This window comes from Opisthocomus hoazin, chromosome 19, assembly GCF_030867145.1.
Source record: "Opisthocomus hoazin isolate bOpiHoa1 chromosome 19, bOpiHoa1.hap1, whole genome shotgun sequence".
Classification (NCBI taxonomy): Eukaryota; Metazoa; Chordata; class Aves; order Opisthocomiformes; family Opisthocomidae; genus Opisthocomus; species Opisthocomus hoazin.
This window is the reverse complement of record NC_134432.1, coordinates 8,700,776-8,721,286: the sequence shown is the minus strand read 5'-3', so window position 1 is coordinate 8,721,286 and position 20,511 is coordinate 8,700,776. Positions and strand designations below refer to the sequence as shown.

The 20,511-nt window shown below is 43.7% G+C and overlaps 1 protein-coding gene across 4 annotated transcripts in view; it reads left to right on the top strand.

The window, feature by feature from the left end:
* LOC104330217 (tenascin) overlaps window positions 1–20,511 on the top strand; it is a 73,189-nt gene that overhangs the window by 22,690 nt on the left and 29,988 nt on the right. For 3 of the 4 annotated variants that reach the window (XM_075439256.1, XM_075439255.1, XM_009935394.2), the window contains exons 2-10: window positions 2,852–3,444; window positions 4,396–5,709; window positions 7,476–7,739; window positions 8,598–8,713; window positions 8,809–8,965; window positions 9,581–9,850; window positions 10,997–11,182; window positions 11,926–12,015; window positions 12,134–12,397. In XM_075439256.1, coding sequence (XP_075295371.1) covers window positions 2,982–3,444; window positions 4,396–5,709; window positions 7,476–7,739; window positions 8,598–8,713; window positions 8,809–8,965; window positions 9,581–9,850; window positions 10,997–11,182; window positions 11,926–12,015; window positions 12,134–12,397 — 3,124 coding nt within the window. In that variant the 5' untranslated portion in view covers window positions 2,852–2,981. The remainder of the gene's footprint in view (window positions 1–2,851; window positions 3,445–4,395; window positions 5,710–7,475; window positions 7,740–8,597; window positions 8,714–8,808; window positions 8,966–9,580; window positions 9,851–10,996; window positions 11,183–11,925; window positions 12,016–12,133; window positions 12,398–20,511) is intronic. The other variant, XM_075439257.1, reaches the window with a different exon arrangement.

Here is a 20,511-nt window from a genome sequence, read left to right as displayed (position 1 = left end):
AGGTGCCTGTAAATAACCCAGCAGCTGATGTCTGCAAAGAGAATATGAAGAGGAGGTCTCCAAGAGCCAGGTTTAAAAAACAGTCTACATGAAGGGTTCTGAAGGGAAGAAGATGGGGAAAAATGAAGGAATAACTGTGCCTGACAGTTGCTGTGGCTTCCATTTCTCTCCAGAATGGCCTGCTCCTAGGTGGTCCATTGTGGTCCGAGCTGTTGTTGAGATATGTTTGAGGAATCGGAGTTGGAGAGAAGGATGTTGTCTTTGTTCTTCCAGCCAAAAATATGGCTAATGTATACATAATTGTATGAAGGTGTCTGATTTTGTAGATCTCAGATTAGGAGTGGAGCTCAGCTAGTCATGTTGGGTCCTTGGCGGATCGGATGAGAAACGCCTGATCTGAATTGGCTCAGATAGCACACTAGGTGTCAAAACACAGAGGTCACAGATCAGATGCTGAGGAATGTTTCTTCTAGACCACCACAACATTGCTTTGTAAACTTCAAAAGGATGTCAGCCAAGATACATTAAGTCTTCCAGTCATCTGTAGGTTGAGAGCTTTGGCTGGCTCTAATGCAATGAGTATCCAGTAAAAGTAATGGTGTTCATGCGGCTTTCATCAATAGTGAAGGTAACGATGACAGTGGCTCTTGCCAGAAGCATTTTTTTCATTTTCCAGCCATATTAAAAAAAATCACAGTTTGTACCATCATAAGGTCAGCCATCAGAAAAACTACAATCGATTTTCTTATCTTGGGCTAGGCCCGTATTCTTGTAGGTTGGGTTTTACAAAAGCTGTAAGGAAATTGATGCTCGACTTTCACTAAAATTTAGTGAGAATTAGGTACAAAACTGCTTCCAGTTTGTTCCATTTTCCATAGGTGATGCATCTGTCGGGCAGCCTGTCCCTGAAATAACTACTTGAGCGTTAGGCACCAATTTTAGTTGTATGACCTTTTGTCAGGGCAAAAAGTGTATAGCACATGGAATCTCTTTGCATGGAAAGCAATTTGCAAACCCCAAGTGAGAATGCTTGAGAATAGAACACCAATTCAAATACTTCCCTAAACATTTTTCATGAACTGGCAACCCAGTTTAGGAATTGGCCTGAGTCACAAATATGACCTGGACCATGTCTGTGTCCATTATTCTTTATTAGCTATGCTGTGATCTCTTCTGGTGCGGACAGGGGTTGCAGATGTATTTGAACAAATGGGGTAAGCATTAGAAATGGCTTCAAGCTGAATGCTTTTCCATGACAGGAAAAAAGCCTCCACTGCTGCTTGTTTATTTCTAATTTATTCCTCATTAAAAAGGGGTGAAGTTCACTCTTTGTAAGCTCAACGTTGTCTGCAAAAAAAATTAACTTCAGTAAAGTGTCTGATGTATTATTGTCATTCTTTCACAAAAGTAGCTGGGATAGCATCGGAAGAAAAATGATCTCTACACTTTGGGGGAAGCAGAAGGGAGGAAGGAGCTGGTCTCTTGTCTGATGAAGGATTATAATTGAAACAGTGGTGTTTAGAGAATAAAATGCTGTTTCCTCCATTACTGGCATTTCACTAGTTTACAACTAGTGAAAACACAGTCACTGACCTAACCGTTTAACCAAGGTTTTCTGGCAGTAGAAAGAAAAACAAATGTTAAGATGACATTTATTAGGTGTGCTTGTTTAGTCAGTCCATTAGCTGCCTCTGGTTCTCACTGCCGAAGGGTTGATTCTGTATGGAAGTCAGTAGATGTCTTTCAGCTCCCCTGGCTCATATCATTTGAACAAAACAGGTACGGACCGAAGAGGAAATATTGAACCGAATTAAAAAGAATGAGTTTCAGCAAGAGCTAGTACAGCCTAGCCAGGCGCTTGTAACATAAGCGAGCTATTGTAACTGATGAAAGATCAGACGGTGGGAAATGTGGCCTAGTGAACAGGTGTATTGATTGCTAAAAAGACATTTTTTTACCTATATTGATGTAACTATTTCTTTCTTGAAGGACTTAGATGATCAAAGGATTTCTTTTCCTTCTCTTCCTCTCTCTTTTTTATGTGTGCGCGTGCGCGCATACACTTCTACTGCTGTTCCTTATAGTGTATCTCCCTTGTTGGAGTCTCATCTTCTGTGGTGCCTCACTAATTCTATGCTAAACTATTGCTAGCTATGATACTAGGACTGACACCAGAACCTTCAACCTGGAGTGTTCTCCAGAGAGTTCTGTTTAGCTTCATGCTGTAGACAAACCACCAGTATAGTGAAACTCACTATTGGCTTACAAGACCTGCAGTTCAGATTCCCAAGCAACTGGAGTAATTTAAAGCACAGGGAAAAGGTTTTCAATGAGTTTAGTAGTGTTGATACACCTTTTTACAATGTCTCAAGTTTCTTGCATGATCCAACCTTCAGTAGCCTTCAAGCAGTGGACTAATGGGTGAAGGAAATACAGATTTTTAACATCAGTTGATTCATGACAGAAGATATATTTATTTTATCTCTGTCTGAAAGTAGTGTTTCAGCTGAGATGAGACTCAGCAAGCTTCTTTGCCCTGGTCTCCTACTTGAGGCAGTTAAACCTTCCATACTCCAATATGCTTGCTCTATACTGGAAATAATAGTAGCTTCCTTCAAGATTCACGTCTTGTGACATTTTGCTCACAAACACACTGAGATCCTGCTAAACAAGGTAATGCACTGTTATTATATTTCAAAGCAAGTTCAGCAACTTGAGTGAAGTGAGATTGTACATTGAGTAGCATCCCAGCCATGTTCTTTCAGGATGCCAGCAGGCATTCAGTGCTATACACCTTTTGTTGGGTGGTGCAGCTGCAACTCATCCCTTACACTGCTCCTTCTTCTTTTAGGGAACAAGCGTGCCAGGAAAAGAAAGGATATCCAACTTAGTTTGAACTGGCTCTCCAATTTCTGCTCCAAATTACAAAGGCCAAATATATATAAGACTCCATCAGCTTTGAAAAGGAAGTGAACGCTGCAATGGGACTCCCCACCCAGGTTTTGGCCTGTGCGATCTTAGCTCTGCTGTACCAGCATGTCAGTGGTGGACTTATCAAGCGAATTATCCGGCAGAAGCGGGAGACTGGGCTAAACGTGACCTTGCCAGAGGATAATCAGCCTGTGGTTTTTAACCATGTCTACAACATTAAGTTGCCTGTTGGCTCCCTTTGCTCTGTGGACCTGGATACAGCGAGTGGTGATGCCGACCTCAAGGCGGAAATTGAGCCCATCAAGAATTATGAGGAGCACACGGTGAATGAGGAGAACCAGATCGTCTTCACACACCGTATTAACATTCCCCGCCGGGCTTGTGGCTGTGCAGCTGCCCCAGACATTAAGGATCTGCTGAGCAGACTAGAGGAGCTGGAGGGGCTGGTATCCTCACTACGGGAGCAGTGTGCCAGCGGGGCTGGATGCTGTCCTAATTCCCAGGCAGCAGAAGGTAAGGCAGACTGGGGAGCTGCTTTTGGGGAAATGCTTGTGCTGGCTGTAGATGTTATTTAGAGTAGATATTCAAATCTCTTTCAAAAATGAGCAAAAGTCAACCTGTTAAATTTGAAACATAATCAAAACTGGAAGTGTATTTGGCCAGCTTGCAAGGTACATGTGTTCAGTTTGGCGGTTTTATGAATCTGTGGGTCAGAAGTCTGCCTGGGCTGCTTTGTAGCTGTGGCATTGAGCATGTATGGCACTTGGGCATGGTGACAATCTGTGTTGGAGTAAAGATTAAAACTCATACAGTCCAAGCTCTTGGCTCCACATTTTGTCCCCTTGAGTAAGCTGCCAATGTAACCATTTTCATTTCCAAGTTTTCTTTAATAGAGACCAATAAAAATGCAGCAGGATATAAGGCAATAGACAAGCAGAAGTAGTTAGAGAAGGGGGAAAACAGGTATCCTTCTGCATGTTTTTTAAACTGAGGTAAGAGACTGGTCACAAGAGAGAAAACACAGGTCTTCTCAGTAGTAATCTGTCCCTCCAAGCACAGAGCTAGTCTCACAGTTGATGATACAGCATGCATGCATGGCTTTTTATGTCCTGGACTGAATTGGTGAACAATGCTCCATGGTGCATGCCCTAATGCAGCAGTCGGAAAAGCTGCTCAGTCAGCGGAAGAGGGATTTGAGAAAGGCAGAGGAATGCAGTATGCTCATTTACCCAGGAGTTGACAGGGGCTCTTCCCTGGCATTAATGTGAGTTAAAGCATTCCTGGTAGACTAGACCGCACTGGAGGGAGAAGGAGGTATTCTTATTTAAAAGCTTTGGTTATTCTGGAAATTCCGTCCTGTAGGGATTTAGGGAAATCAGACCCCTTTTAGGTCATGTGTGCCACACTGGCCTGATGCATCCCAGAGCCAAGGGGAGTAATGGGTTTTCCGGATTGTTGGTACAGGTCGCCTGGACACAACACCCTATTGCAGCGGACACGGCAACTACAGCATCGAGATCTGCGGCTGCGTTTGTGAGCCTGGCTGGAAAGGTCCCAACTGCTCCGAACCGGACTGCCCACGCAACTGCTTCAACCGGGGCCTCTGCGTCCAGGGCAAATGCATCTGCAACGAAGGCTTCGTTGGTGAGGACTGTAGCCAGGCCACCTGCCCATCTGACTGTAACGACCAAGGCAAGTGTGTGGATGGGGTTTGCGAGTGCTTTGAGGGGTACACAGGCATGGACTGCAGCGAAGAGCTCTGCTCCCAGGGATGCAGCGTGCATGGGAGGTGCGTGAGCGGGCAATGCATGTGCCACGAGGGCTTCACTGGCGAGGACTGCAGCGAGCCCCTCTGCCCCAACAACTGCCACAACCGTGGGCGCTGCGTGGACAAGGAGTGTGTCTGCGATGAGGGCTACACCGGCGAGGACTGTGGCGAGCTCATCTGCCCCAATGACTGCTTTGACCGTGGGCGCTGCGTCAATGGGACCTGCTTCTGCGAGGAGGGCTTCACCGGGGAGGACTGTGGGGAGCTGACCTGCCCGAACAACTGCAACGGCAACGGGCGCTGTGAGAATGGGCTGTGCGTCTGCTATGAGGGCTTTGTGGGGGATGACTGCAGTGAGAAGAGGTGTCCGAAGGACTGCCACAATCGTGGGCGCTGCGTGGGCGGGCGCTGCATCTGCCATGAGGGATACCTGGGCGAGGACTGTGGGGAGCTGCGGTGCCCCAACGACTGTCACAACCGTGGGCGCTGCGTCAACGGGCAGTGCGTGTGCCACGAAGGATTCATTGGGGAGGACTGCGGGGAGCTACGGTGCCCCAGCGACTGCAACAACCGAGGGCGCTGCGTCAACGGGCAGTGTGTGTGCCATGAGGGATTCACTGGGAACGACTGTGGCGAGCTGCGGTGCCCCAACGATTGCAACAACCACGGACTCTGTGTCAACGGGCAGTGTGTGTGTGACGAGGGCTACACAGGGGAGGACTGCGGGGAGCTGCGGTGCCCTGAGGACTGCCACAACCGTGGGCGCTGTGTGGAGGGGCGCTGCGAGTGTGACAATGGCTTCACGGGGGAGGACTGTGGCGAGCTGTCCTGCCCCAATGACTGCCACCAGCGTGGGCGCTGCATCAATGGGCGCTGCGTGTGCCATGAAGGCTTCACAGGGGAGGACTGCCGTGAACAGTCCTGCCCCAACGACTGCAACAACGTGGGCCGCTGCATCGATGGACGGTGTGTCTGTGAGGATGGTTACATGGGAGATGACTGCTCTGATGGTAGGTTGCAATGTCCCTTTTGAATCGCTTCCCCTGGGTAATTCCCTGTGTTCATCCGGCAGCCTTGGAGGCTCTGTGAACATTTTCCACATAGCTGGGCCCTATTGCCACTCTTCTTTCTCATAGTCTCAGCTGAATCAGAGAAGTAACACCACCAGTAGCAAGATTCCCTTACTTTTCAGGGCTATATAGCGTAGCAGTCGCTGGTGACTTTTGGTGGTCAGCAAGCCAACAGGCTGATAATGGTTATCCAGTCCATTTGTTATCTCCAAGTTTGTTCCCACCACAATGATGTTGGAGCTGTAGCTAACACCAGCTGGGATTTGTCACCATGACCTTTCAGTTTCTCAGTGCCTCTTGATGCTAAAAAAACAAACAAACAAACAAAAAACATCTGAAAGAAGCAGTTCTAGCTATGGAGAAAAGGGAAACGTATCCAGAGTCTTCTTGATGGGTATTCAGCAGGATTAGTCAAAAGAACACGGACTGAATTTTGACTGAAGAATAAGGCTTTGCAGGAATGAGACAGTGTAGGTAATTAATGTCAGTGAATAAAGAGTCTGGGTATCAAACATTCCTTACAGCCAGGAGACTGGTTCCCAGTCTCATGCTGGATGGAGAAGAAAGGGTTTTGCATTTACAGTGCTACTATTGGAGCCGAAAGTGAAATACACAGCACAGACAATATACACTGACAGACCCCGAGGGCTCAGCAGCTTTGCTTTGAAGGTAGGTCTCTGAGCTGAAGCCCTTGGTGGAGATGGAGGGTGTAGTGGAGGTAAAGCACACACAGAAAATAATGTTATCTGAGTGATCTGTATGAGACAACTGTCAAGGTGGGATTGCCAGATGTTGCAAATATTGCAGTGCACACTTTCAGGATTATTACAGGGGCCTTGGCTACCTCTCAATTGGCCAAACAGATTTTTTCTAACTCAAGTAAAACTTGATTTTATATGTATATCTATATGTGCGTGGGTATATGTTAGATCTGACGAAAGCTTAGAGTAAAATCATGGAATCAGCTGGAGTGGAAATTTAGCTATAAAGCCACGTGCTTAGTTTCCCAGTACCACTTACTCTATGGAAACTGATAGAAAATTTTGGCAGCTAGATAATGACAGGCATTATGCTATAAACGAGATAGTTTTCTTTAGTAGATCTCAGGGGAGAAATTTTGGAACTAAGATCTTTGTAGAGTAATCAAAGAGTACTTTGGGGTTGGGAACATTATAAAAGACAATGAATACCCTTGAAAAGAAATTCCCATTTTTCATCTTCTCCTTCTGGAAGACTCCCAAGCCACATTTTGTGCTCTTGCACGTGCAAATGTGCAGTAATCTGCTGAAAGTATTTACAAAAATAATCATGTTTTATTTTACATTGGAAAATCTGTGCAAACCCCAGGACTTCCAGCTATAAAATTGTGTGTTGCTGGCAGTTGAATTAAGTGTCTGAATCCCTAGGGACCCAGCTATAGTAGTCCTGTGCAGTAGCCAGGGGAGGAGCTGGAACACAGTCAGCCATAGGCTGTGTGCAAGTATGAGAGTAGAAATTGGCCCCTGACTGTTGGAAACGTCTGTAGTCTCCATCAGCTGGACATTCCTTCCTTCAAGCAGCTAATTTGTATGACATGGCTTCCCCGTTCCCTGTTTGGTAGATGATTCTTATAAACTGCTCCTGGGAAAATGTGAAACAGGGTAAGTCATTCTTTTCTGAGCCTTGAAAACTTCTTATAATTTTGTTTTGTTTTTTCTCCTTCCTAGTGTCTCCTCCAACTGAGCTGACTGTGACAGATGTAACAGATAAAACTGTAAATCTGGAATGGAAGCATGAGAATCTCGTCAATGAGTACCTCATCACCTATGTCCCTACCGGCAGTGGTGGCTTAGATATGCAGTTCACCGTGCCAGGAAACCAGACAGTTGCCACTATTCATGAACTGGAGCCAGGTGTAGAATACTTTATCCGTGTCTTTGCAATCCTTAAAAACAAGAAGAGTATTCCAGTCAGTGCCAGGGTAGCAACATGTGAGTTTAATATTTCCTGTGTTCATTCTTGTGTCTATTCTGCAGTATGTATTTATTTGCATCCCTGTAGGGGGGCATTATTTCATTTGTATTTTCTATTTTCAATTCATCTTCTGTTCTGGACAAAGACAGCCTCCTGCACTTTCGTTTTCAACTGTTTTCCAATACCAATGACTGTGTTGAAAGTACGGTTCACTAGCTCTTCTGCTCTCTGCAGTGCCTCCCAATGAATATCATGGGGTCTTTGTAAATTAAGACCCTTGGCGGCTTCATAATAATGTACGCTTTCAAAATCTGGTAATGCTTCCTGAAAAAATATGAAAATGTGGAAGTGTGTAAAAGAGCAATATGAAACCACTTGGATTCAAACTGTTTTGACTAAAATGGAGGTTTTATTTGTTTTGCATCTGCAGTGTGTTTTACCACAACTTTCTTCCTGCCTGCCTGCCTGTTCATTTGTTGTTCATCTTTTTTTGTGTATTGTTCACACCACAGTCATATCTAAACATCCCAGCTTCTAAAGATGATCTTTGACTTCTGTCACTGTGCTCATATTTAGAGACCTGGGGTAGGATTCATCTCACCTAACTTCAAATGTTCACATTAGGCTTCTTTCAAGAAGGCAAAGAAAGAGATTTCTAGGGAAAAACTCATTTTACTCTGAGGTGACATCTAAACCAGGTCAGAGGAATATCTCTCCAAAGAAAGAATAACTGGCTGTGAAGAGGGTTTAAACATCTCAGATACAGATACCTACCTGCATGGCAGACATTTATAGTGGTGGAAAGTTGTCCCACCCCTAGTGCCCTATTTATGGGAACATGTTGTTCATATAATGACCCTTTTTTTCTGTCACAGATCTGCCTGCTCCAGAAGGTCTGAAATTCAAATCTGTTAGAGAAACATCTGTCCAGGTGGAGTGGGATCCTCTGAACTTTTCGTTTGATGGCTGGGAGCTGGTATTCCGTAATATGGTGAGGAAGCAGTGTTTCTTGTGCAGAGGCCGTATATAAGTGAAAGATCTTGGATTTTTTATGTTTATACTAACTGATCGTTCCATGCGTTACAGAAAAAGGATGATAATGGAGACATAACCAGCAGCTTGAAAAGGCCAGAGACATCTTATATGCAGCCAGGTTTGGCACCAGGGCAACAGTATAACGTATCCCTTCACATAGTGAAAAACAATACCAGAGGACCAGGACTATCCAAAGTGATCACCACAAGTAAGCACAACCCGTATGTGGTGTAGTGACACCAGTATAACAACTGCTCTTTGATGTAGCCTTAGGAGTTTTTAAACAAGGAGAAAGCTAAGCTCGATACTGTGAATTGATACAGGGAAAAAAAGGAAGTAGTTGAACTGCTAATGAAGAATACATGAGGAGAAATTAATTCCTTTTCAAATTACCTGTGTGAAGAGGAAAGGAAATTTATGTTTAGCTAGAAGTTAGTAAGCAGTATGCACTTTTATTCCTTTTCAAAATGTACATCAATAGGAACTTGAATTTCTTTCATCCTGGTGATATTTGCTTGAAGGATTTATTTAAAGGAGAGTTTCTATTGTGCAGATGGAGAATGTATTAGGGTTCCTGCTTGTCTTTCCGATGGCAGCTTCTGATGTTAATAAATTTTGGTGAGTTTGCTTCTGATGAATTGGCTCTGTTTGGCACTTTCTTCTACAACTGTAAAAAGTAAAGGAAGTATGTAAATGAAGATAAGCTTCAGTTGGTAGAAGCCACTCAATTTTGCTCTGAATCAGCGATTAAAAGCACAAGAAAGTGTATGATTTTTCTAGCAAGATTTCTCTAGAAAAACACTTTTTCCTCTTTTTGTAATAGAGCTTGATGCCCCTAGCCAGATAGAGGCAAGAGATGTCACAGACACCACAGCTCTTATCACGTGGTCGAAACCCTTGGCGGAAATTGAAGGCGTCGAGCTCACTTACGGCCCCAAGGATGTTCCAGGGGATAGGACAACCATTGACCTCTCTGAAGATGAAAACCAATATTCTATTGGAAACCTGAGGCCACACACAGAGTATGAAGTGACGCTCATCTCTCGTCGAGGGGACATGGAAAGTGACCCCATGAAAGAAGTCTTTGTCACAGGTAAGAGGCTTGGAAACCAATCCAAACTTCTGGGATGGTAATGTAATCACCATCAATCTTCCTGTGCTATTTGTGTTGCATTTCTTGAGTCGATAGTTACTGCATCAACACAGAATCAGCACTGTTAGAGGTACATGAAAGTGGAGAATGTTTTTCTGTGCCTTTTATACCATACTGGCTCAACAAAACATTTAGACCCTCCCAAGTATCTAAACGTATTTTGAAGATGGGAATGATGTTATTGAGTCTCTTAGAAGGTTTTACTCCTCATGCCCCAAATCTCTACTCCAGGAAGAAAATTCCTCTGGATTACTTGTTTGTCTGCTGAGCTCAATATCTTCCATGGTTCCTATTCCATCTAAGATCTTATTTTTTTGTCTAAACGTGTAACAGATTAGCAGAGAATGGCTTTTTTTTCCTCCTTCAGTTCTGCAAATGCTTTATGTCTTGCTTTTCTAAATTTACTTTGCTCCTTAGTGATCCTGGGAATGCTTTAGGAAAGTGTGGGTCCTTCAGTATGTTATCCAGGTTTGATGCATTAGGGGAGCTGAGTAAATGGTACATAGAGAATTACATCCCTTTTCATCCTAAAATGTAGTTGTTCATTCAGAGCAGGATTTGAGTCTACTATAGGTGTGAACAGTGAAAACCCATTTCATTCTATGATTCTATGATTCCTACGTAATATTCACCTTGTTTTGAGAGTTAGAGTTCCTTTCAGCCATGAATCTAAGATATTTACTGAACAGAAATTCTAGAGATGATAAATTCTTTTTTCTTAGCAACCTTTTTCCTTTTGAAAGTTCTGAGGTATTTATAAATGAAAAATAGTATTTTCATCCAAATAGGTTTTTCCACAGCCTATTTTGTAGTAAAAAATAATTACTAAAAAGTAAAATGTTATTTTTGTCTCAAGGGATAGAAATTGAATGTCCTCCACTGATGTTTTCCCCAAAGCTAGTAAAGTCTCCGTTTCATGCTAAAAGAAATCTGCTTGAAGTATTTTAGAACATAGTGATATCATGTGAGATGAAACTTCACTTCAGCTTTATGAATCATTTCACCTTCTAAAAAGCACTGTTATAAGAGACTGCGGTCATATGAGAATTATTACTATTTATTTATTTATTGGTTGATTTATTACAGACTTGGATGCTCCAAGAAACCTGAAGCGGATATCACAGACAGACAATAGCATTACTTTGGAGTGGAAGAACAGCCATGCAAATATTGATAACTATCGAATTAAGTTTGCTCCCATCTCTGGTGGAGACCATGCTGAGATCACAGTGCCAAAGGGTAACCAAGCAACAACCAGAGCTACACTCACAGGTGGGTGAATGGAGAGATTGTTGCCAATGTCATGCCTCTGCCATCTCCCTAGAGCACAGTAGGGCGTGAAAAAATGCGCTTTTGGTCACTATAGAAGAGGCACAAGCAGTGGTTATGCATTTCGAGTACAAGCAGTTAAATTAAAATACATGTGATATATATTTACACACCTGCAGATGGATAACTAGCTAACAGAAAGTGTATTGCTACTTCACTTTCATGTGCGTCTCTGAATCCCACTAGTCTGTTCGCTGAGTTTTAGGTAGCTACATGCCTTTGTAGAGATGGCTTCACGTCCTTGAGTTCAAAATGCTTTTGCATGTGCTAGGGGTGGTATTTACTGATGCCAGTCTGCAACTTTTCTGTCTACCTGCAAGTTGCCTTACCAGCCTGCAAGGCTAGATAATGGTACTTTCTCCATGTCATGTGGATATCTACCTGATTTTCTTTGGCAGAAGTACCTATACTGAAAGCTCTTGAAAGCAGAAACTATCTCTGATATGTATTTGCACAGTGTTCAAATTGCAATCTCGGTCAGCCATAATATTTCATCCTTTGGCATGTACATAGTACAAGATTTATTAACATCAGGTCAGCTGGAGGGTCAGCTGAAACCTCGATTTTCTGCATACACAGGAATGCAAATATCTTACCTTGCATACATTCAGCCTTCCTTATTTAAACAGATGCCCATAGGCATATTCCATGGACAGGAACTCTTACTTCGATTTCTTTTTTTTTAGGTTTGAGGCCTGGAACGGAATATGGCATTGGAGTGACAGCAGTGAGACAGGACAGGGAAAGTGCTCCTGCTACCATTAATGCTGGCACTGGTGAGTAGCTTTATTCTCCTTCATACACCCAGTATAGATGTTGCTCTGTCTACAGATGCCTGAAGAACTGTCCCAGGAAGGTTCAGAGACACCTCAACTTTGCTCTTTTAACCTGTAGATCTTGATAACCCCAAGGACTTGGAAGTCAGTTACCCCACTGAAACCACCTTATCCCTTCGCTGGAGAAGACCAGTGGCCAAGTTTGACCGTTATCGCCTCATTTATGTTAACCCCTCTGGAAGGAAGAATGAAGTGGAGATCCCCGCGGACAGCACCTCTTTCATCCTGCGAGGGTTGGAGGCGGGGACAGAATACACCATTAGTCTGGTGGCGGAGAAAGGCAGACACAAAAGCAAACCCACAACTGTCAAGGGTTCGACTGGTGAGTAACAGCAGTGACTAGCTCAAGTACAATTTCACCTGATTTTGTAAGCCATGTATGGGGAACTGCTTAAAAACATCAACTGCCTGCAGAGCAGACTTCGGTCTGTCTAGCATGATAGACTTCACCCCAGGATGGCTGTCTATTTCCCTGCCTACTGTGTTTTAGCTCCATGTTGTCTGCATGATTTCTTGCTTATCATTTGAGAAGACAGAAAGAACGCAGCTATTTGTCCTGCAGGAAATACAGACCTCATCCTTTGTTTTAAATGAGGCTGCTTTTTTGTGCATTATTTCTTATAACTTGTTTTGTTTTCTACAGCCAAAAGCTAAGAGGAGGAGCAACCAGAATGTCTTTAACATTGCTTGTTCTGCCTAATGAATTTGCTTCACAGCGTGCCTCCACCCATCATGCCTCAGCAGGGTCAACAGGGCTCTGATGTTGCCCTTTTGCAGTTTTCTCACCCAAAAACAAGAAAGCCTACCACCACATATCTCATCACAGTAACCTTTTCCATTGGATACCATGACTGTTACATTTGTCTACAAAGAAGGGGTCCATTTCTGCCACCTCCATTTGTACAAACCACTCTGCTTAACCACTGTCAGTGGACTACTTACAAATAAGGTTTTATTCTTTGTGAAACATTTTGAACCAGTTTGTTGCATGCAGAATTATAGCTCAGTATAGAACACAAGTCAGTCCTGAATCTTTAGGTGCCTTCAGGCTAAACCCTGTGAGGCAAAGCCTGAACTGCTATAAGTAAGCAGAGACAGTGAAGTCGGAATCAGCTGGGCTACAATTATTGTCCTTAGGAGTTATCAAGGTGTTTATCCTTTTCTCTCCAAAGACCATCTATAAGGCGAGCACATGCCAGAAGTTGTGGATTTTACAGATTAATAATTATACAGCTTACCTGATCAAAACTGGTTTCATATTCCCTGTTAGTGTTCATGCCAGGAGAACCTCTGAATGCTTTATAGAGTCGAATAATCCAGTACAGCCGAGAGTTATATGGTATAGTGTAAACTATAGAAAATCATCAGTACTGAATTATTTGTTTGATATTTATGTCAGACCTGTGTCCAATGTAGGGAAAAATTAGGAAGCCTTGAGGCACACACAAAGAAAAGCAAGCTGAAGTTTTATGTGGCAGGAGTAAGCAGGCTTTGATTTTTCCGAACTTATCTGTTTCCCCCGCTGTCTGAAGACTGAGTGGTCTCAAAGGAAGTATGCATAGATGGTGAAAAGGCAGAAGCATCATGCTGTGGAATTTCACAGTCTCGTCTTCCCAGTACCAGCTTCCAAAGTCTCACAAGGTGGCTTCTTTGTCGTGGTTTGTTTTTTGGTTTTTTTTTTTTATAAACACATTCATCTGGCCAGTATATTTGTTTAAAGTCTTTACTCAGAGCAGCTGGTAAACAAAGACTTCTCTGCAGTGGGCTCCTTAGAAGCAACAGCAGTAGTTGACATAACCTGTCTCTGTGACCTTCCTCCTGCGTAGGAATGGACAAATCCAAACACATGAGCATGGGGAGGCAGAAATGCTCTGTAAGCCTGTGGGGTATAAGACAAGAGGTCTCTTCTTCAGTTTACTTTTTTGTCCAACCTGAAGTCAGTCCTCTTTATCTGTGTTCCTAGTACTTGGGAGGTCCTGAAGTCCTCAGGCTAAGCCAAACAAACTTCTTGTTTTACCCGCTCTTGCAGAGCTATGTGGGACCTCAGGTCGATTGCACTGCTGGGGAGAGTACTTGGAGCAGCCACGGAAGGAGAGGAAAGATTGATGTAGCACAGCTAGGACTGGACAAGCTCTGCTACGTGGGTGGAGGAGACAGTCCTGCTGTGTAGAGGGGCATGTGCCATGCTGAACAAGGGAGCCAGGGACTGCAGAAGGGCTGAGAGTTTTTCTTTTTAGAGTTGCCTTTGCTTCTCCAGATGGCCAGTTTTACATCTTATTTTCTTCCCAACCTCTTGATGCTTCAGTCAGGCTTCTCTGCTGGCAGGTATTCAGGAGTTTCTCACATGTTCTTTTTATTTATTAGCATAGTGAATTTTCTATCTTTCAGCTTCTTTCAGCTTCTTTCAGCCCCAGAGCTGAAGATCTTCTGTTGGTGCCTCCTGTCCCCTCTCACATTCTTCCTGTTATCTTTCTATGTATGTCAACTCTCCACACACGGACAGCTGAAACATTCAGAGCTCATGAACCTCTAGCAAAGGACATATCACAAAATCTTCCATACTATAGGATGTCAGTCTTCTGCTGCTTCTCTCTCTTCATATGGATGAAGTGCAGCTCAAGTGGCTATGTTGTTTTTAACTGATGTCCACGATTCTGCATTCAAGGAATGGTAAAGATTACACCGTGAACACTTTGCTGAAAGTTATTTTGTTTTGCTGAAAAGGAAAGACTGTTTCACACTGCTGTTTGCTTGTTTGTTTCTTTGTAGCTCGATATAGTCTAACCCTAACGCAGGCAATGACTTCTGACCCAGAGGAGCTTTCTGGCTCTGGGAGCTTTCTTCCTCCAGAGGCCTCGGGGATGCAGGAGGATGCACTAAGGGACCTTGTGGTCTCGAGGGTAACGGACCACAGCTTTAGTGTCTCATGGTATGCGAATACAGGAGTCTACAGTAGTTTTGTAGTGGAATACAAGGAAGTGTCGTTGGCAGCTGGGCTCCCTGCAGAAACCTTCGTGCCCAGAGAATCCGTAGGTGCTGTGATTGATGGCCTCCAAGCTAACACTTCCTATAAAGTCAAGGTGTATGGATTGGCTGGAGAACAGCGCTCTTCTCCTCTGGAAGTTGTGGCTACAACAGGTACCTCCTTTCTTTTATTAACCAAGGTATCACAAACTAGGATACTGCTTGTTTGTTAGAGGTCCTGCCCAGCATCGCACTAAGATTTTGGGTTAGAACCACTTCAGAAATCAAAGAAAATGAGACATTTTACTAGTTGGAGAGACCTTTCTGGCAGCATGTCTTGAGAATGTTACGTTAGATTAACAACTAATCTGTAGGGTGAGCACAGAACCTATCTCTGAGGAAGCTGAGCAGTCAGACTGCAGCTTTGTTCTTTCTTGCTCTGATTCTGGAACCCTGCCTGCATAGCACAATGTGGGTCCTGGAAGAGGACAGTTGGTAATACCAGGCCTGAGAGGCCTGTAGAGATAAATGAGTGGACACAAGAGAAACCAAGCGCCAACCTCAAATTCCTCTGCTAGTGGACCCAGATTGTACAGCAACTGCTGATGAATTGTGGATATGACACTCTCTTGCCTCTGGAAGTGAGTTGCACATAGGAGCATGGCTTGAAGAAGTAACTTTTCCATTCTGTTGAATGTTTTTAAGAAGATTTATGCTGTTTACCAAAGACCCTTGCCTGTGTTGTGCGTCAGTCTCTCTTCCTTTGCTGGCTTCTACTAGTCTTAGATTGCGTCACCATTTTTTATACAAACTCAAAGAAACATTAGGAGGAATGATTAGGTGAGTGAGTTCAGTGGGAAACTGCAGTGCTGACCACGGGGAAAATAAATTTGCCTGTAAAGATTGTCCATTTCTTCAGCTTATTCCTCTGCTAAGAGCACCTGGAACCTGACTTTAGCATGAGGATTTTTAGTGGTAGCTACTGTAGTATTTCTAGCTTGTGATATGCTGCAATGTTTTCTTTATGAAATTCAGAGGTGCACTGGCACTGTAAGCCCAGTTTAATCAGCTAGTTGAGAGAGGGGAAAGCCACTTAGCCAAAGGGGTCTGAAAAGAATGCAAGTACCTTGATAGTCCTTGCTTAAACTGATGAGAGACTCCACAGTGAAACTGGCTGATAGTCCCTCTTGGAAAATAATATAAAATCGAAGAGACAGATTCAAGAAATAATACAGAATATTGTTTGCTCCATCCCAAGTAACTAGGGAAATGTCCTGGCAGGACGTTAACATTCCTTTTAGTAAAGTGGCCGGTGAAGCAATATAATGGAATTCCTCAAAAGGCCAGCAACAGCAGTGTAGACATATTTAGGCCATATTGAGCCTGGAGATTTTAATAAGAGAATGATATTGAGAAGTATTCCAGTCTGAGAAAGAGCATACTTTTGTTGTCCATCCAGTTCCCCTTCTAGACAGCTTGCAGCTCTTTGGGATCTACCATTCATTCATCTTGCCACCATGAATCATTCTGTCTGGCTGTCATCCACCCACCTAGGGCTCATAGAGCTCTCTCTCTCTCATCCCCAGCTGTTCCCCTAGTTCCCAAGTAAAGTGTTTGAACTCAATTGGTCTTGTTATCCTACAGTTTGATTGCTTTCCAGATTTTCTGTTATCTGTTACAGTATTCTGTCTGCTAAAAAATGAACATTAATATCATCTCTGGTATCAGGGAATTTTCCATGTACTAACATCATTTTCATTTTGCTATACGTTGTATGTTTGTACACAAAGCCACATATTCCTCTATTACACACGTACTTAATGTGGGGTATATGTGTGTTTATCACAGAAACACAGAATGTTAGGGGTTGGAAGGGACCTCTGTGGGTCATCTAGTCCAACCGCCCTGCCCAAGCAGGGTCACCCACAGCAGGCTGCACAGGACCTTGTCCAGGCGGGTCTGGAATATCTCCAGAGAAGGAGACTCCACAACCTCCCTGGGAAGCCTGTGCCAGGGCTCCGTCACCCTCAGAGGGAAGAAGTTCTCCTCATGTTCAGATGGAACTTCCTCTGCTTCAGTTTGTGCCCATTGCCCCTTGTCCTGTCGCTGGGCACCACTGGAAAGAGTCTGGCCCCATCCTCCTGACCCCCACCCTTCAGATATTTGTAGGCATTTCTAAGGTCCCCTCTCAGCCTTCTCTTCTCCAGGCTGAACAAGCCCAGCTCCCTCAGCCTCTCCTCGCAGGAGAGATGCTCCAGCCCCCTCCTCATCCTCGTAGCCCTCCACTGGACTCTCTCCAGTAGCTCCTCATCTTTCTTGAACTGGGGAGCCCAGAACTGGACACAGCACTGCAGATGGGGCCTCACTAGGGCAGAGCAGAGGGGGAGGAGATCCTCCCTCGCCCTGCTGGCCACACTCTTCTTAATGCACCCCAGGAGACCATTGTTTATAAGTGTGTGTAGAGGGTAGACTACTCTTTCTCATCCACAAATTCTTTTGTGGAGTCAAGTCATTAAACGTAAGATAATATTCAGAATTAGGTCTGAAAAAAATCTGAGGTAATGTAACTATATATAATTACTATGCTTCATGAGACGATGTGTACATGGCAATCTCCCATGCAGTTGTCAAAGTTGGCACAATAAAATTAACCCACTTATGACAGCAAAATTCTCAATTGAAAAGCCAGTTAGGTGATTGCTCCCTCAGTTTTTGTATAATGCAGTTGAGCTGTTGCTGTATTTTCCATTTAGATTAGAGAAAACAAGTCCTTGTGTGGTTATAATATAACTGACAGGAATCTGGGAGAAATGTCAGTCGGTGGTCAAATAAAATGAGGGATAATGAGAAGGCAATTTTGACTAATATTACACAGGATTTTCTCAGGGACCCTTGGTATATCAGCAATGTAATGCCAGCCTTATTTTTTTCTTTTTCTCTTGCATTTTTTGATGTTTTGTCCTAGTTTCCGATTCAGGGTGCATGGCAGTTTCCCAGTGGGACCATTCACAGCATGGAGCGGCACATGTATAATGTACTGCTGCCCTTTTCCTCCCCACTGGTCTGTTCACTCTATCTGTGTACGTCTGCTGCAGAAATACTCACAGTAAAGCTCAGCTACCACTATGCATGTTAAGCAGACAACCTCAAGGCTGAACAAGTACCAGCGCACTTGCTTGATGCCATAGTTTTTTGCCTGTTCCCAGAACGGGAAAGAGCTGGTTGCCTCTGATTGTGCACAGGCAGCTGATTGTCGCAGGCGGCTAACGGTTCCATCCTGCATGTCTTCCTGCTTTCTTACGTGAGCTCAGTAACCCTGGTGCAGTTAGATAGTTCTGACAGTCCATTTACAGAGAACGAGGGAATTATGCTAGAGGTTACCATTGCAAGTATGCTGGTGGGATGGCAGCACGGCTGTCTACAGGTTGCATCACATGTAGGGCCTGGTTCAGCTCATGCTGGGGTGATTTAAGGAGGGCCCTTACCCAAGTCAAGAATATCCATGATATATGTAAATATAAATAGCTGCTTGCCTTATAGGCTTCTCTCCTTCCTGGAGGTGAGCAGGGAACTGTGTTTTTACATTTGTATTGATCCTGAGAGTACATTTTCAAGATAACATTTCTGCATTTATTTGAAAACATTTTAAATTGATCTTTCTTCTCTGAAAACTCTTTCTTTCTGATACATGTGTGAATTTGGAGACAGATACTGAATCCTGAGTACAAATTTGTGCTAATCTGATTGATGGTGGTAGATGACTTGCTCTCTCTTAATTGAATGCAACTGGAGCATGAAAGCAAGGTGGTTGCTGAGGTGTGAAATGATGTGGTTTTCCACTAATGAGGAGATAATTCTGCATGTCAGAAAAATCACCTGCCTGTTGCCTTGCAGCTGTGATCAGAAACACATTCTCTGTGATCTCCACAATTCTCTCAGATTTTCAGAATCTGACTGTACTGCAAGATATGTTCACAGATCATTCAGCATGTTGAAGGCCAAGTCTTTTTCCCTCCCGTTCCTTTGGATCTCTTTAAAGAAAGATTGCTTGACTTCTGTCTTGGTTTTTAGGTAAGAATGTGTGTTCTCCCCTGCCTTTTTTGAAAATTCTGCATGTATCCAGATGGATAACTCCTCCAAGCCTGTTTTTGATTAGATAGGATGAGATTTAGCATGCTTTTGCTGTGGTTGATTTCTCAGTCTGAATTCGGATGGGCTTGCGATATCTGGCATGCATTCCAGTTGTGGCTTGTATCGGAAGCAATAACTGACGTTGTGTAGTAAAGATAAAAGGCATGTTTGAGAGGCTTAGGGTTCATATCCTCACCGATGTAAATTAGCAAAGTTCTTTGGCGGTAGTCAAAGTGTACTGATTTACCTCAACTGAGGACGCGCCCATTTCTCTGCTGGAAATGTTTCGGCTCATCTCTGTCTTTAATAGTTCTTGCTCTGGATCTGCTAGTTAGTGTGGTTGTGTGAGAACCACGTTGTGCTTGGTGATGCTACCTTTGCCTGTGGCCTGGATTCAGTCTCCAAAAGAGAAGTACCCATCTGTTCTCTCTGTTCTTAAAAATCTTGAGTGCTAAGCACACAAACTGTTTTGTAGCAGATGTTAGCTATCTTCTGGTATGTTTGGGGGTTTATTATCAGGACATTTTAACTTGTAATTTACCTCTATTTAGCACATCTAGTCACACCACCTGGAGAATCAAACAATGAGACGTCATTTAATCCTACCAGTCCCGCACCTACAGAGCTAAGTTATTTAAAAAGCCGCAGCACTGATTCTCGTGCTCTGCTTTTGGTGCCCACTGACCTTCCCATCTCAGAAGCCACTGGTGCTCTTCATGACCTTAATGTAACACACAGGACTTTCAGTAGTTTCATCCTGTCTTGGGCAGCACAGGATGAGGTATTTGATCAGTTCTTTATCACTCTGAAAGACCTGTCCGGTTTAAACAGAACACAGGAAATCTATTTGCCGGGAAACCATCGAGAAACAGAGATTACCAATCTCACAGCTGGCACACAATACCAGATTAACCTCCATGGAAGCACTCAAGGTCAGCTCTCTTGGTCCCTGGAAGCCCTAGCTGCTACAGGTATTTTCTATGGATTCATTAGCCATATGTTCCTTTCCTGCTTTGAAATACAGAACTGCTGTCCCACTGCAGAAGTGCTAGGCTTTGAGAGTGATGCCTTTCTTCATAGTTTTTTTTTTTTTTCTTTCTTTCTTTCTTTTGCATGGGATAAAACTTACTGCTATGAATGAAAGCCTGGAGCGGTGCAGCATGGACAAAATCCCATGCAGCTTCTAAGGTGATGTAGCATCATTTCTCTCTTTTCAAATTGCATGCAAAGAGAGACACTGATGCATCTGCTATTTACAAGGCATGTAAAAATAGCAAGATGCTACAGGTATTTATCTGGATTGTGGCTCAAACACAAGAAGGATCACAAGGAGGCTGCAGT